At 40.0% G+C, this 15222-nt stretch overlaps 1 protein-coding gene across 8 annotated transcripts in view; it reads right to left on the bottom strand.

Annotated features, from left to right (window-relative positions):
• Nucleotides 1–15222, bottom strand: part of GLRA2 (glycine receptor alpha 2) — a 121765-nt gene that overhangs the window by 16341 nt on the left and 90202 nt on the right. For 5 of the 8 annotated variants that reach the window (XM_048286637.1, XM_048286611.1, XM_048286652.1 and 2 more), the window contains exons 8-9: nucleotides 12336–12485; nucleotides 10397–10516 (exon numbers count right to left, since the gene is read on the bottom strand). In XM_048286637.1, the coding sequence (XP_048142594.1) occupies nucleotides 10397–10516; nucleotides 12336–12485 (270 nt within the window). The remainder of the gene's footprint in view (nucleotides 1–10396; nucleotides 10517–12335; nucleotides 12486–15222) is intronic. The other 3 variants (XM_048286660.1, XM_048286629.1, XM_048286620.1) reach the window with 1 other exon arrangement.

The following is a 15222-nucleotide window of genomic DNA, read 5'->3' as shown; positions in this document are numbered from 1 at the left end:
TTATTCTAAATCCCCAAATGTGCTGAATTTGTTCCTGCTCTTGTTTGTGTAATTGTGCAAACAGAAATACATCAGATAAGGAAAAAAACCTAGCACAACTACCTGCCCTCCTGTCTCTTTCAACACTGCCCTCCTTGCAGGCCCAGTCACTGAACCCAGGTTTACTTTGCTCATGACAAATACCCACTGAATGCTGCAAATATCCACTACAGTTTGCAAAACCATTAGTCATCCTGTTTGCTGTCATCAAATGCACAGCTTTGGTTATTTCTGGTTTTGAATTCACGTCACACAAGATCTTCCTCCACTTGCAATACCCTTTTCCCTCCCAGCGTTCACTCCTGTTGGCTCCAGTGGCCATACATACTCCTAGTGCCACAAGCACTGCAGACTTAATAAGAACAACTCATAGCAAGTTTTAGAAATGTATTTTAATAATTCATAAATAATCACATTGAACTGACTGCTCTATCCTAAACAGAAAAGGCTGCTCATCACAAAAATACCACCTCTGGTTTAGAGAGTCCTTGAGCTGCAAAGTCCTGCAGCCCAGGAGAATGCATCAAGGACACATTGCTGTCACACAGAGCTTCCTGTGCAAGGCAGAGCCCTGGCCCAATACAGGACAGCCTTCTTGGAGTTTGTAAGCTCCAGATGGAGCTTCCCACAGCAAGGAGATGCGGCCAGTTGCTGAACAACTGCCTCATGAATTTCAAAGCTACACTGGCTATTTAACTTAAAAGTCTGGATAATGACCCAAATAAATGTTCCTACCAAATCCCTGTGCTGTGCTTTATGACTATGATGCAGCATGTTTAGCTTGAAAAGGTGACAAGTCTGTTTTTCCTAAGATGTAAACCTGAAAATGAGAATCCAAATTCAATGTTATTGAATTTCCATAGGCATTACTAAAACAATTGTTTACAAGCATTTCAAAAAATAATCTGTAACAGAGATATATTTTATTTCTGATAGGAATCCAGTTTTATGGGGTCCATGACAAGAAATTAGACTGTTGCTAGGTAGAAAGGTAAAGCTGAAAACAAACGCTACATGAAAAACACATTGAGTAGGTTGAAAAACCAAAAAACAGATTTGCAAACTAGGACAAGCATCTAAGCTCATGCTTGGTAGGAAAGAGATGAGAAGTAATTAAAAAAAGAAGCTATATAGAACAATAATTTTGAAAGTAGAAGATAAATTTTTAAAAAACCTAATCCTCTTTAGTTTTGCCAGAGAATTCATGGCTAGAAATATTGGTGAGGCTACCTGGAGTGAGAAGCATGATACCCAAATGTAAGATGCTCAAAAGGAGAGCTAGAATTAACAAATTCAGGAAAGCTGAAGCCGAGGCATGGCAGAATATGCCAATACATGGGGAAACTGGCAATTACTATGTAGACAGACACAAAAGAAATCCAGAGACCTCTATGGGAAAATGCAATGTAAAGCTAGTGTAGGAAAAATAATATCTAAAACGAGTTATGCCTCCTCTGCTTTTTTGTCTTGGACACACACACACATACAAGTATGTGTTCCAAAACAAATGCCTTGGAGGTGTTTGTCCGTACCCCAAGAGGGACCTGTCTGATGGAAGATTAGCTGACATTATGGTCAAACAAGGAAATTGCAGTCAAATAGCTGCATAATTTGCCACTGTTCCTCTGGAAAGGATGGGGCAAGAGCTTGCAAATCTTGAAAGAAAGGCCATTGTCTTCTGCAAGAGTCACTGGAAAGTTATAAGTAAAACATATATAGTCGATTAGTAGGGCAGGAAAATTACTGAACAAGAGCACATAGCAATTTTCAGAAGACTTGATTATGAACTCACTGGTGTATATGCACGCATTCTGGACACGCAGTGAAACACTTGCACCAGACAAATACACCTTAATTCATCTAACTAGGTATGTCACGGTGAAAAAAGAGCATTAGGACCTTGAAGTTCTTCCAGACAGAAGATATGAAGGACTGTAAAAGAGCATCCTGTGATGTACAAGTTCTCTCTATCTCACCAGCCTGTAGTGGCATCACACTTGATCAGACTTGCTAGAATTTCTGTTGCCTGTGAGGATCAGGACAGAAAAAAAGCCTGGAAGATGAAAATTCTGCTGATGGGGCAAATGAGTAGACTTGGTGTCTGACCCCACTGCAGAAGTCAAAAAGAAAGCTGGCATAAGCTAACAGACACAGATAGATAAATTTCATGGAAAGTTTGTGCTAGAGAGTGCCAAGGCTGCTACTTGCAGATGCCTGTAAGACTTTACACCCTGAAGAGGAAATGTGCAACCTTCTTTACTAGAATGGTGTGCAAGATCTCACATTTGTGCAACTCAGATAATCTCTAACAAACGAAGTTTGTGATCTCTATTCTAAAGTAGTTTCTCTTCTGACAGATGAAGATTACAGAGAACCTGAAAGCAAGTTTCTACCACCAGCAGGCTTGGGAAGGCTTAACAGAAAAATTAATGAGTCAGGCAGAGCACTTCCACATGACTAGCAGAAAGGGTTATATTGGAAAACTACATGGAGAACCACTTGAAGAGAGTGAGGTGAAGCATGAAAACAAGGGTGTCATGTCTCCTAAGAGTCTTGTCATGTTATTGCAGAGAAAATAAAACCTTGGACCCTTGGTAAAAAACTTGCACTTAGGCAGGTAGATTATTTGTATGTACAAACACACACACAGTAACTGCATGAAAAATTACATATACAAGTCAGAAATTAAATTACTTTAAAAGCTATGTCCTTGCCAGAGAGAAGCTACAGGATCGATGCAGAAATTCACAGGTAGGATTCTGGACTTCTGGAACTTCATGTGTATTTGCAAACACTGCAGCCTTTTCTGACCTTTTCAATCTGCTTCTCTGGGAGCTAAAAACACTCTGACATACTCAGTATGCCAGATATATTCAACCAGCCACTGGAAAATGGAGCTTTTCAATAGTAAGTCCTTCTTGACATTGATCCAGCTCTAGCAAAGATGTATAGTGTGGGAAGAGCTATTAGGACAGCTCTGAGATACCATTGAGAGAGTCTAATCACAGAGAGTGGAAGCGGGTAAATTCTTAGTGACTTATGGTTGGGCTTGGCATGGAGTTTTCAGGTGCTCCCAACTTTAAATAAGTCTTTGTGAGGACTCTGGCAAGAGTCAGTGTGGATGCTAGCAAGGGCTAGCAGAGGAATTTTCCTGTGAAATTTTTCTTTCTCATAAGAAAGCAGTTAGAGAAATCCAGCTTCCCACAGCTTCTCTGTGAAAGCTTTCGTTCTCATGCAAATTGGATAGACAACAGTTTGAGGGAATGTAAACCATTTCTGCACCTGCAGGTTGTTGTGAGAACAGTGGAATTGTTTTCAGTCTTGTGAGAATAATATTTGGAAATGGGTGTCTTACTGCTCAACCTATCACCTTCAGAGGTGGTGGGTCAATAGGCCAATCATGTAATTCCTCTTTTGTGAACCATGCTATAAAAGGTATGGGTGATTAAACGAGGTCACTTCGGCCATATCATCTGGCCTGGATTCATGTGGTGATTTCGCTGTTCTGTGGGGATAACAGCAACAAGTCAGCAACAAGTGCTTGGAATATGTAGGGTTTCAAGGTGTAGCCCTAGCCCCCTCCTCATGTTATAGAAAAGAAAATCTCCTTCCTCACCTATCCATCTACTCCCAGTAACACGGAGTGCAAGATTAGTGTTATCCCCCTGCCCCCCCAAAATAAAACAAACAAAAAAAACAAAACCCACAAAAAATACAAAAAAAAAACCCCAAAAACAAACAAATAATCAAAAGAATTAAAGTATCAGACCACAAGAGAAATACCCAACTACAAATTATTGTATTACAGTAAATATCATCTTTCTCCAGCAGTGGATCACGAGAAATAAACACATCTGATCGTTAAATCAAGCCACATGTGTCAGAATCAGGCTCTGAGTGATCAGTTTGCCATCAGAAAAGCTGTCAACTTGAACATGAATGACTATAAACAAGGCTGTTTTCCCTCAGGAAAAAAAAAAAAGATGGAGAAATAAATGGCTTCAACATAACTTTTTTAAAAGTACTGTAAAAACTGGATTTTACTGGAACCCATGAAGTTTTTCAGGCTTAGGAGAGAATGAGCTTTCAGCAGTCTAGTTAATACAATTTGGTTTTGAACAATGTCATTTGGACAACATCATTACAGAATGCTTCACAATTAATTACATTCAAATAGCAGCTTCTATCCCCTGTGGAGAACGGGATTAATTGGGTCAGATGTAAATATGCATTTCATGGATCCTACTGAACACTTGCCCATCTCACCAATTTACCATGTAATTTGATACAACTGGTGTAGTATGCTCTGGAGATCCACAGGGTGAGCACGGCTGCTAGTGAGGGTAGGAATACACAGATACAGAGTGCTGGCATTCTCAGCCTGCATTATGCTTGGCTCTAACTGCTCGACCCCTTCACTCTCTTGTAGAAATACTAATTTATATTTAATAACACTGAAATACTTCGCTGTTGAAAATGAGGCTCGGGACAGAACTAGAACTGATATGAAGCATCACGACAGACCCCCAGCAACGATGGATCAGAAACTGTTCTCCTGCTGGTGTCTTCACTTCCTTCATTGGAAAGAGGACTTGGCCATCACAGCAGCCTGAGATCAAGGCCTAGGTCCTGACTCTGGGCACGGAAAGAATAAAGGTGAGCTACCTACAATGAAAGAACGTAGGAACCAATTTGGGGCAAAGTTGTCTCTTGTGCTGCCTAAGCCTGTATCTCGGGACTACGATGGCTTTTCGCTCTCTTTCTGGAGTCTTGGGTAGGGGCGACTTAGGTTAAACATACTCCTTCTGAAGTCTACTTTCTTTATTTTTTTTATCATTAACACATATTTGACAATTTTTTCACTGTTTTGGGGTTTTTTTTTCCATTAAATGAGGTGGGCCAGAACACATCCAATGAAAGAATCACCATCTTCTAAAATTATCTGGAAAACAAAAGCTGGTGCCTGTGGCAGATCGTTCTTGAAAAGCTACTTCTTGTTGCTTTAAAGCTGCAAAAATAAGAACACCATATCCTGTCTCTTTCTAACTTCCTCTGCCCTATTTTCAGTTTGCACTCTCCCCTAGGTATAATAAGAAATAAGACATTTGCACCCAGCTGGAGAGTACCTTTCATGAGCTGGAAAACTGCAGCGTTCCTTTTTGGCATGTCTCCTGCTGTTCATGAGTAACTACCAGGACAAACTCACTCAAGTGAAGTGCAAACTTCAGTCCCTAAGGCTTGTCAGTTCAGGGCTGATCCTTTTAGCCATGGCATGCTGGGTAGGTACAAGAGAGGACTCAGTTTCTAAAGCAAAGTTCCGCTACTGAGCAAACAAGAAAAAACTTTATCCAGTACTCCATCTGACTTTTCCAGTCTACCTGTCCCAGGTGACACAGCACACAGTCACTCCATCACCCCAGACTGGAAATACTGTAATAGTGATGTTCTGTAGTTTATGTCCTGTTCCTATCTTATTTAACCTTAAGGAATAATTTGCTTAAGTATTTGTAAGCTGGCCAACATGAGTCATTATACTGTAACATGTCCTGCTTGCTGCTTTGGTGCCATGCCTGGTCCCTACAGTTTGAATATCTGTCCTGTGTCCCACAGAGTACTCATTGTTGTACCACTGATCAGTTCAGTGGGTATAAAGAGTCATCATTCTGCAGCCTTACCTACTCCCCACCAGTTATCCACTTCTCCAGTTTCCACCCTTTCTAGACTGGGCATGGTTTCCCTATCATCAATTTCTGTGTGTTTCTTTTGTTTGTTTGTTTGTTGTGTTTCTTTTTGGTTTGGTTTGATGCTGTTTGTTCAGGGTTTTTTTTCCCCAGAAATTCCAATTTTTTTCTCCTGATTTTGCTCTCCTGGTTTTTCTACTACTCTGGTACCTGGATTCCATTACTCCAGCTTGTGCACTGGCACTCTACCCACTTCAATTATTGTTTAGATATCTGGGATTTGATAGGTGGAGGTCTTTCTCAGGAACTCATGTGACATCTTCCATAAATTAGTCTGCCTTTTATTACAGAATGTTTAAGGGTATTTATTTGGCTTTCAGAATTCTCTCCCTTGAAATGAAACTACCCTTTTTCTCTTCTGTTTCTTGGTTTGGGGTGAAAAATCCACCCCACATAGTCCATCATCTTTTTGTGTCTGAGGCAGTAAATCACATAAAATACAGATATTTGTTTAGAATTTTTAACCTTCCCTCCTCCAATAAGGGAGGGAAAAGCTTTCATTTCACTTTCAATTACACTTGTAAACAGAACACTAGAAAACCCATTTTTTCTCTTCCCCTGTTTCTTTGTCTGTGTTTGCTTTTCATTGAAAAATCTACATTTCCAGTAAGATTAGTTGCTCCATCTGGTCAGACTGCTCTTATTAGAATTTTTTGATCCATTGCTTGGATACCACCCCCATGGCTGAACTGCTTTTCTTCCTACAGGTTGCTCTTTCTTTGGGTACTCCTGTCTCTAGACTTGTGCCTAGAGCTAGACTAAGGATTTATATAATGATAATTTTCAAATTTGAGATGATGCTTTTGTTTAAATGTTTAAAGTAAATGTGGTATGTCCATTTTATAAAAAATACACATATTTATACTGATATTAACTAGGGCCATTCCTAGCCTATTCATGCTCACAATAAAAAGACAGACAAGGACATTCAGATGAAGCCACAAAGTGACATGGCAACATGATGCAATGAATTGTGTCTATTTTTTAACTACAGCTAAATATTCATTTCAGTTGTATGTGGGACTATAACTTCAAGCTAAATGATCGTTTTAGTGTATTTATCTCCTATTGGCTTTTTTCTGCACAGTTACATTAAAGTGCTAATGCAATTGCCCTGGAGAAATAAAAGTAACCACAGTATCTTTAGGGTGCTTATCTACAGCAGAAGCTACATGCTCTTTAATCTGTTAAGTAAGCAAGACAAGAGAGAGAGAGAAAAAGCCAGTCAGACTCGGATTCCTGTTTTTCACAATGAAACTCGTGTTTGAGCTCGCTCAGTGAGTTCCAAAAATAGCTAGGCAAAAGGGCTTTCCTTGAGCACTTCCATTATTCACATGATGCGGCACCTTACATAACGCGGAGCGTACACATCCTCCCACCAAATGATGCGCACACGGACGATAGCAGGCAAACATTCCCACCAGGGACAGTAGTGCCAAGTGCTTTAAAGGCAAAGTCATGCTGGAGGCACTGATTTTTTTTCAATGGGCAAGTCTAGAAAATCTTAGAAAATTATTTGAGGGATCTGACGGAGGGATTTCAGTATGATTAAAATGATAGAGATGGCCTATTAAAGCTGGTGCTACTCAATGCATACCTCTTCTCCTTTTGAAAGATAGAAATACTGTATTATCTCAGTAACGTTGTTTTTGCATTTGTGGTACTTGCTTCACCACTGGCAGCTCCATCCAAAGGCCAGCAATTCTCTGCAACATTCGACCAGGTGCTTCTAGCTTTGCTTAGAGGAGTTACCCTTTGCTTCTGTAATCACTTAGTCCCAGTCCCAGCTCTTTCATTTGAAAACACCATTTGTGCCTCCCTTTGCTAATCTGCATGCATGTGAACCCCCTTGGCTGCAGCATTGTTGTTTGTATTGCTCTGTGTTCCCTGCACATGGGATTATATCTGTCACATCTTCCAGCTGCACAATTTTTCGTTCAAGATATAAAGTATTGCTTTTAACACTAACAGTCCCAACTTAACCCCCAGTCTTGGTCACAGTGGTAACCAGCACACATAAAATTTAGGAAGCCATCTTTGAGATGATGATATGAATACTAGTGTACCACAACTTATTTTGATTACTGATCATATAATATAATAATTACTGTTTTCAAAAACGAATGATTGAACTGTGTAAACAGTTCTGCTTCCCTGGAAGCCCATCATTTTGAAAACTAAGAAATCACATTTGGTTATTAAAAATCGTATTTTAAAAAGAAGTTAATTTCTTCCAAGTGATCTGGCACCATGAAAATTCAGATTTTAATATAATGAAACTTCACTACGTCCTCAGTACCGTTAGACTCATGGCTTCTGCAGCCTGTAATCTCTCTGTGTATCATGATATACAAGAAATAGGCAACCATTTCTTTCAGCAATCAAGTATGGCTACTGATGGGTGTATTTAACTTGAACAGAAAGACTACATGAACCTTTAGGACAAACTTTGAATGCTTCCTCCAAGAGAAACTGCATGGGGAAGACAGACAGGGTGAATAACCTGAGGATATAGGGATTTAGTCTGTGTGGAAGATGCCAAAAGGTAAAGAAATCTTTTCAAATGGTTCATCTGCACTACAATTTCTGGATGTTTCACAATACAACCCAGACTTTTCCTAGAAAAAACATTAAGAATTTGATCTTTGACTTAAGAGATTTGATGGTCTCTTAAGATATATGCTTTCATGCAATGGTCTGAGGGTTGCAGCCCTAAGAAGAACAATCCCAGCACAAGCAATAACAAAAGCAGTGCCAGAGATACAGGCTTACAAAACTGAGAGCAGGTATTTTCTTGTTTTGTAAATCAAGTTGCAAATCCAGGAATCATGGCCAGGTGTGATTTAGCACCTTTTTTCTCTCCCTAGATTAGCACTAAGTGATGCAGTACAGATATTCAACCAGACTCTTACACTGTCTTCTCTTGACTGTGACTTACATGTGCATTCAACATAAGCTTTGATTCAGTGAGTAATACCTCAACAAGTCAAGTTCCCTGCTTGTGAGGCTCTTTCTGGCACCACAGCCTCTATTCCTATGTTCTCTTCTGCACATAAACATCCTTCTCTTGAGCAGAAGAGGACCAAGTTGCAACCATGGCAGCATTGCTCCAGAAACCTCTGCCTTGCTACATCTCCTCTGTTGACCTCTCAAGTGTGCGTCACTTATGTGATGGGCGTTCTCCAGGGGAAAACAATGCCAGAGCAGCTCCAGCTCTTAGGGCTCTGCAGCAAAAGCACTGCAGCGACATGGCCCCTCTGTGTACTGCCCTGGCTGACTGTGTAATACACAATATTCAGAAGGAAAAGAGAGGTTTTGGCAAGCTTCCCTAAAGGAGAGAATAACCACAACTTACACAAACTTTAGCTGGACTACCAGCACTTTGTGACTGGTGAGACATGCAGCACTGAGTACTTACTTTGACTGCTTTTGTAGTTTTATGGCATCAGCTTTTCTGTGGCAGCATACTAATACTGGTAATATCTCCTAGAGAGACCCTGATTTTTTTCTTTTTATATTCAGTTTGGTATATGTGCAAATATGATTATTTCTACAATAGAAAGTACCCAGAAATTAAGGCGCTCTTCTACTGCTTGCTATTGTAGCTCTGACTGTGAATGATTTATCGTATTGTGAACACTCTATATTAATTTTGCTGTGTAAGATGAACTGTGGGTTTTGCTTTGATTTTGGAAGCTACTAATTCCCTTTACAATATATAAAATTCACTGAAATCATCTGCATCTTGTAATCAAATGACTTTACAGAGCTTGATCAAAGTTAGAGGCCCTTTACAGCTCAAAAGTGACTCAGACAATGTTTTTGTTCTGGGAAATCAAGTCGTGAAAGATTAAAATCCCAGTCCCATTTTATTTAAATGAACACATTTCATTCCTCAGCCACTAGAAGTAAGCAATGACCTGCACGTTAAGCTCGTTTTTTTTCTCCGTCATTGACTTTATTACCTCCACAGCTCACCCGTAATCTGGATCTATCAGCTGCTATCTTATTGCTTCTGATCTGCTACATGTTACACTGTGTAAAAGATTTCAGCCTCATGGCTCGTCTCCAAGCAAATAAAAAGAAACCAGTGAAATACTTTTTTCATTCATAGCTATTCATACTCCACTAAGCAGGGTTCAGGACATCATGACGAGGAGGGCTGCAGGTTGACAGTTCAGGAATAAATACCACACCAATAAAAATGCATTTTTTTTATACATACCAAATTCTGTTGGAATACGCTCATCTGAAAGATGACACAATGTGGGATTTACTGCCTCAAGGCGTTTCCTATGGCCCTGTCCCCCCACCCCATTCACTCTATCTTTACACAGGACCAAGCTATTGAATATCCATGCACTTTCCTCAAGAGGTTTGGAATTGGGGTGGCATAGCCCAGCCACAGCAAAAAGCAAGCATAAGGATGGGCCATAAGAATGTACATGAAACTGCTGTTCATGCTGGGGACAGTACTGTGTATTTTGTGGGGGCATTTAGCAAAGAGAATGCAAGAGACTGCTAGTGATGCCATCAAAATGATCCATTTTGCTGATTTATGACATCGTTGCACATACTAAAACTCTCTTGCTTTCTCTTTCTCACTACAGTTTTACCCTCAAACTTGAATTGCCGATCTGATTCACTGTCCCGTAAGCTGATGACTCTTTGCTCCGCAAGCCATTCATGCGCCGCATGGACTCAACGCTCTCATTCCCAACAGTCATAGTCTGTGCCTGTCCCCAGAGTGTCAGCATAGATAGCAGCAGCAAGAATGGGAATACCACAGCAGCAACATGACGACACACACACACACACACACAACAGGCAAAGAGAAGAATGGCTTGGTTAGAGAAGACCATCATGCAAAACAGTGAGAATCACTTCCAAGGCAAAATAAACTGAGAAAATCGTGAGAGACAAAATCAAGTAGAGATGCAGAAAATACCTCCTAAAGAAACTGCCTTAGTAACATTGTTCCCTATTTTGAAATTCATGCAACCAGATTCATAGGGAAAAAGCAACCCTATGCAAATGGACAAGTGTCTCTTACTTGGCTGCATATTTCCTTGTATTTAATTAGGTCGTTATCTATTTTGCAAAGAATCCATGCACCACCTGGCTTAGGATAAGCACCAGTCTTCTGATGATTTGGTTTTAAATAACTTTCTTTTAATAGCCACCAAAATAATAGTTTTTGAAGCAGATAAGGACCACTTCCATGGACCAAAATCTCATAAGCTTGAGTAATGTCACTAGATACTGTTACTTACCAAGGATGGCTTCTTACCTACTTGTTCACCTCTAAAAAAGACCTTGCATCCAAAAATGAAATTACAGATGCCATACAGAAGCTTCTGCTGCTGCCGTGCTGGGTTTGAAAACAAAGGCTTCCAGTGGCAGTGCATGTGGTCTGTGTGCCTGTAAACAGGCAGGCATCTCTCCTTTCTCCTGTAATCTAATCTTCATTGGAATCTCAATTCATCTGATAATAATATCAAACTAGAGAACAGCAATGGATTGCTTCCCAGAGCATCCATCAAGTATTACATTGGCTACCGAACATTTATTAGACAGACCTGTCAAAACACAAATGCCCTGTGCCAGTGTTGTCATCTCTCTTGTAAAGGAAACCATTATTTGTAGCTTGAAGCACTCGTGCAGCTCAAGCAAATATTTACTTCACCTAGCAAATGTATATGTACAGTTTACAGTTCCCACATTCCCTAGATGTGGGAATGATCATGACTGGACTAAAACTCAATTTAATATCTACTCTTGTCTTCCCATTAACTGAAAAAAAAAAAAAATCCAGGAGAGATGGACAGATGGACAGACTTCTTAAAATTATTTCTAGACTGACATCTAGGTTACAAGCAATCCCCTCTTCTACATTTCAGTCACTGGCATAAAATTATGTGAAAATGACACTCACAGATACGTCTTTTGCTAAAATTTTGAAGTTTACATCAGTGGCAATCTGTGAAATGATAGATTCCAGAGAGGAAACCCTCCTAATCCTTTTCCTTTTTTAAAATGGCTGTGTTTCCTGGTTTCAGCTGGGAAAGACACCAGTTGCTGGTGGTCTAAAAGTGAGGGCAGAACTGCCAATCATTGCAATTGGCTATCCTAGGGAATCTCCCATGTTAGCATAGCTAGCTGAGGCAGCACTAGAAAAGACAGGCATGTTGTGATGACAGCACATCTGGATAATACTGTTCCTCTATCTATGTCATTGCACCCAACAGTTCCTTATCCACTGGTGGTTCCACATAGCAGCACAGCATTTGTAGAGGTCCAGCTGCCTCAGCAATTGCACAAAGAGAAGAAAATTCTTGGAATTGGTGACCAATTACTGATGTTCAATAACTTCATGAACTGCAAATAAACCCAGCAGCCAATTATCAGATCTTTATCAAGGAGCAAATCACTCAAAAGGAAACTTTAGAATGAGACTCTCCTGCAAGGGCAAGAAGAAATGAGGCAAGTAATCAACTGCACATGAGCAGGGCTGTCAGGGCAGACCCAGTCACCCCAGGTAAAGAGCAGTTGTACCTTGTTTTGTCTTCTTTGTCTTCTTCGAAGCCTCAGAAATTCTTTGTGCTGCCGTGATACAAAGTTGACTGCTGCATATTCCAGCAAAGCAGCAAAGACAAACAGAAGACACACTGCCATCCAAATGTCAATAGCTTTTACATAGGAGACCTAGAAAGAAATAGGACACAGCATGTTATATCTCAAACTACTTCATTAGCTGAAGATATCGATGCAAAAAAACAAACACATTTTTGCACAGCATGAGTTCCATGAGGTGGTGTTTTTCTTGTTCTGTGTTTTGATTTGTTAATTTATTGGCTGATAACAATTACATAATTTAACTATTAATGAAAACTAATGTCCACAAGGAATGCACAAATGAGCTACTGCCTTTAGGGAAAGATCAGGATTACTCTAACAAAATACAAATGTTCTTTTAGTCCCAACCAAAGTTTGGAAAAAAGAATACAAATACAAGGTGTGATAAAATACCTGTTGAAAAACAATTGTAGAAAGTTTATAGATTTCACCTTTTTAATTTTTTATTAACCAATTACCATATTGTTTAATTAGCTGTATTTGGTATCCACAGCTTCAAAGTAAACTCAGGGTATTCTATTGTATGGGCTGATACCACTTTACCAATTAAATATTCAATCCTAGTTGCTTGACCTTTATCCAACACCTCTATAAGAAAAATAAATCTTCATAGATATTATCTACTAAAAATACCCAAATACCAGCTGCCTCTGTTCTAATAAAAATCTATTCTGATTTGAATTGACTGGTCCACAATAAAATCAGATATATTACAGCACTGCAATGTTACAAGACTTCTATCATATTACCCTGGGCCAAACAGTAGCCAATTAAATGAGCTACATACTATGTACATCAAAGGTACATTCTCCACAGGTGTGTTTGGTCTCTGCCTTTCTTTGTAGTCTTGCAGTTTTTAAGCAGAAATCTTATGATTAGGCAACAGCAGGTTGTCTCTGTTGTTGGTATTACCTCCTGAGTGGAATTACAATGATCTGACTTAATGTCTACGATGTACATGTGAGCTAGTTGCATAAACTACTTTGACATAAATAAACGAAAGAATGAAGAAGAATGGGCATATCTAGGATGCAATGCATGTGAACAGTTTTACATGTCTTCTCTACAATGAGATTTATAACACCCAAATAGAGTTTCTTCTTCTTCATGTCTGTGAGGAGGAGCTTAGAACACCTCTGTAAGCAGAGGCACCCAGGGCTTTACTCAGGTGTCTAAATAACAGCATCACAAACTGACACATTCGGTACCTAGTGCCCATTTGCAAATGCAGCAGAGCACAGACCTTCAGTATCTCATATTAACCAGTCCTCTACAGATATCTCAGATACTCAAGGTCACCTCAGTTCGGCAGAGACCCACGGCACCCCCACACAGATGAATCAAGATAAGCAAAATGGATCGTACCTGAACCTTGAAATATTATAAACATTTGAATAATACCCTGCAGGCCAAACACGTCAATGCAGTCAAAACACATAGTGGTCTGAAAAGGCTGCAGAAAAGGATGTGTTGTGTTCCTGATACTCATATTCAGGAGACCAAATCTCCACATTGGAAAACTGCACCTCTACCCTTTGCATACACTATTCAAAATGACCTCGCTCTTCTGGCTAGACAACCATTTCATGATGGAAGGAATCACACCTCTATCAGTGGGTTTTGCTTGTATTTGCCACGTGCTTGAATAGCATCATTTTTCAAAGTCCATAGAACATCTTCTGTTAATGTCAAATGGAATATACTGCACTACATGCTTCAGCAAGCAATATGAGCAGAGGAACTGGTATTTAAAACACAACAGAAAGGATACAGAGCTTCACCCTGCAGATCCTGAATGCTGAGAAGGACATTTTGGAGGCGCCAAGCACTGTTATTCAGCCTGCATCAGTGCCTTTCAGTAGCAATAGTGCAGCTCCACATGGCAATGCCCAGCATACAGCTCGCATAGGCTGACATGTAGCAGGCTGAGGTGACACCATGAATCTGTGCCTTTCAATTAGATACACAGCAGGTAAGTAGTTCACTCTCCCACACACAAAAAACTGTACAAGTTACATCTTTACTGAGCAGCTGTGAAATCCAGAGAAAACTCAACAATGTCCCAGACACTCTGTGCCACAGGCTGAGGCGCAGTAGGAATCAATTCACTGTAATTTGTATAAAATGCAGCTGAGTTTAGATTGTTTGTTGCTTTCCTTGAAGGGCCAGCTTGTTTTCCTTTACAAATGTCCTTAGGAGATGTATTAGACATGCATAAACAGCTGGACTGTGCTGCCAGAGACAGCACAATGCAGGGAGCTGAAGTCAGAAGAATCAGCACTTCTGACTGTGCAAATCCTGTCCTGGTGGGCTTAAAGCAGGGAAGGCAAAATGATAAAGGAAGCCCTGAGTTAGCCATCCTGCCACTTACATTGTGCTGCCATAAATGGCATCTATATAGCTGCTGAGCCAGCTGGATTGTTTTAACTCCAGCCTGCTGGGCTGGAATCAGAGAATCATGATATACTTGGCAGATACGTAGCTTGTTCTATTGTTTGGCCAGTGCCACACCGTGGCACAGCTTTAAATGAGAAAACAGAAAGGAATTGCTTCCAGCACCATATTAAAAGTAAATAAATGGTAACATCTTGCAATGAGTAAAAGATGACACCTTTGTTTTCAAATCAATTTAGTTTACCTATGAATCTCCCATATGTACAGAATTGTGCTGCTAAAAGCCTGAAAACATACGGAATCTTCTGACATGCTAACAGAAGCTGGAGTCTGCAAAACTGAGTAAATCATGATAGCATAAACACATCCATTGCTCAGGGAGGTTCTTCCATCAAACTCAAAAACAATGGTA

The sequence above is a fragment of the Corvus hawaiiensis genome, chromosome 2 (assembly GCF_020740725.1).
Source record: "Corvus hawaiiensis isolate bCorHaw1 chromosome 2, bCorHaw1.pri.cur, whole genome shotgun sequence".
NCBI lineage: Eukaryota > Metazoa > Chordata > Aves > Passeriformes > Corvidae > Corvus > Corvus hawaiiensis.
This window is presented reverse-complemented; position numbering and strand designations above follow the sequence as displayed.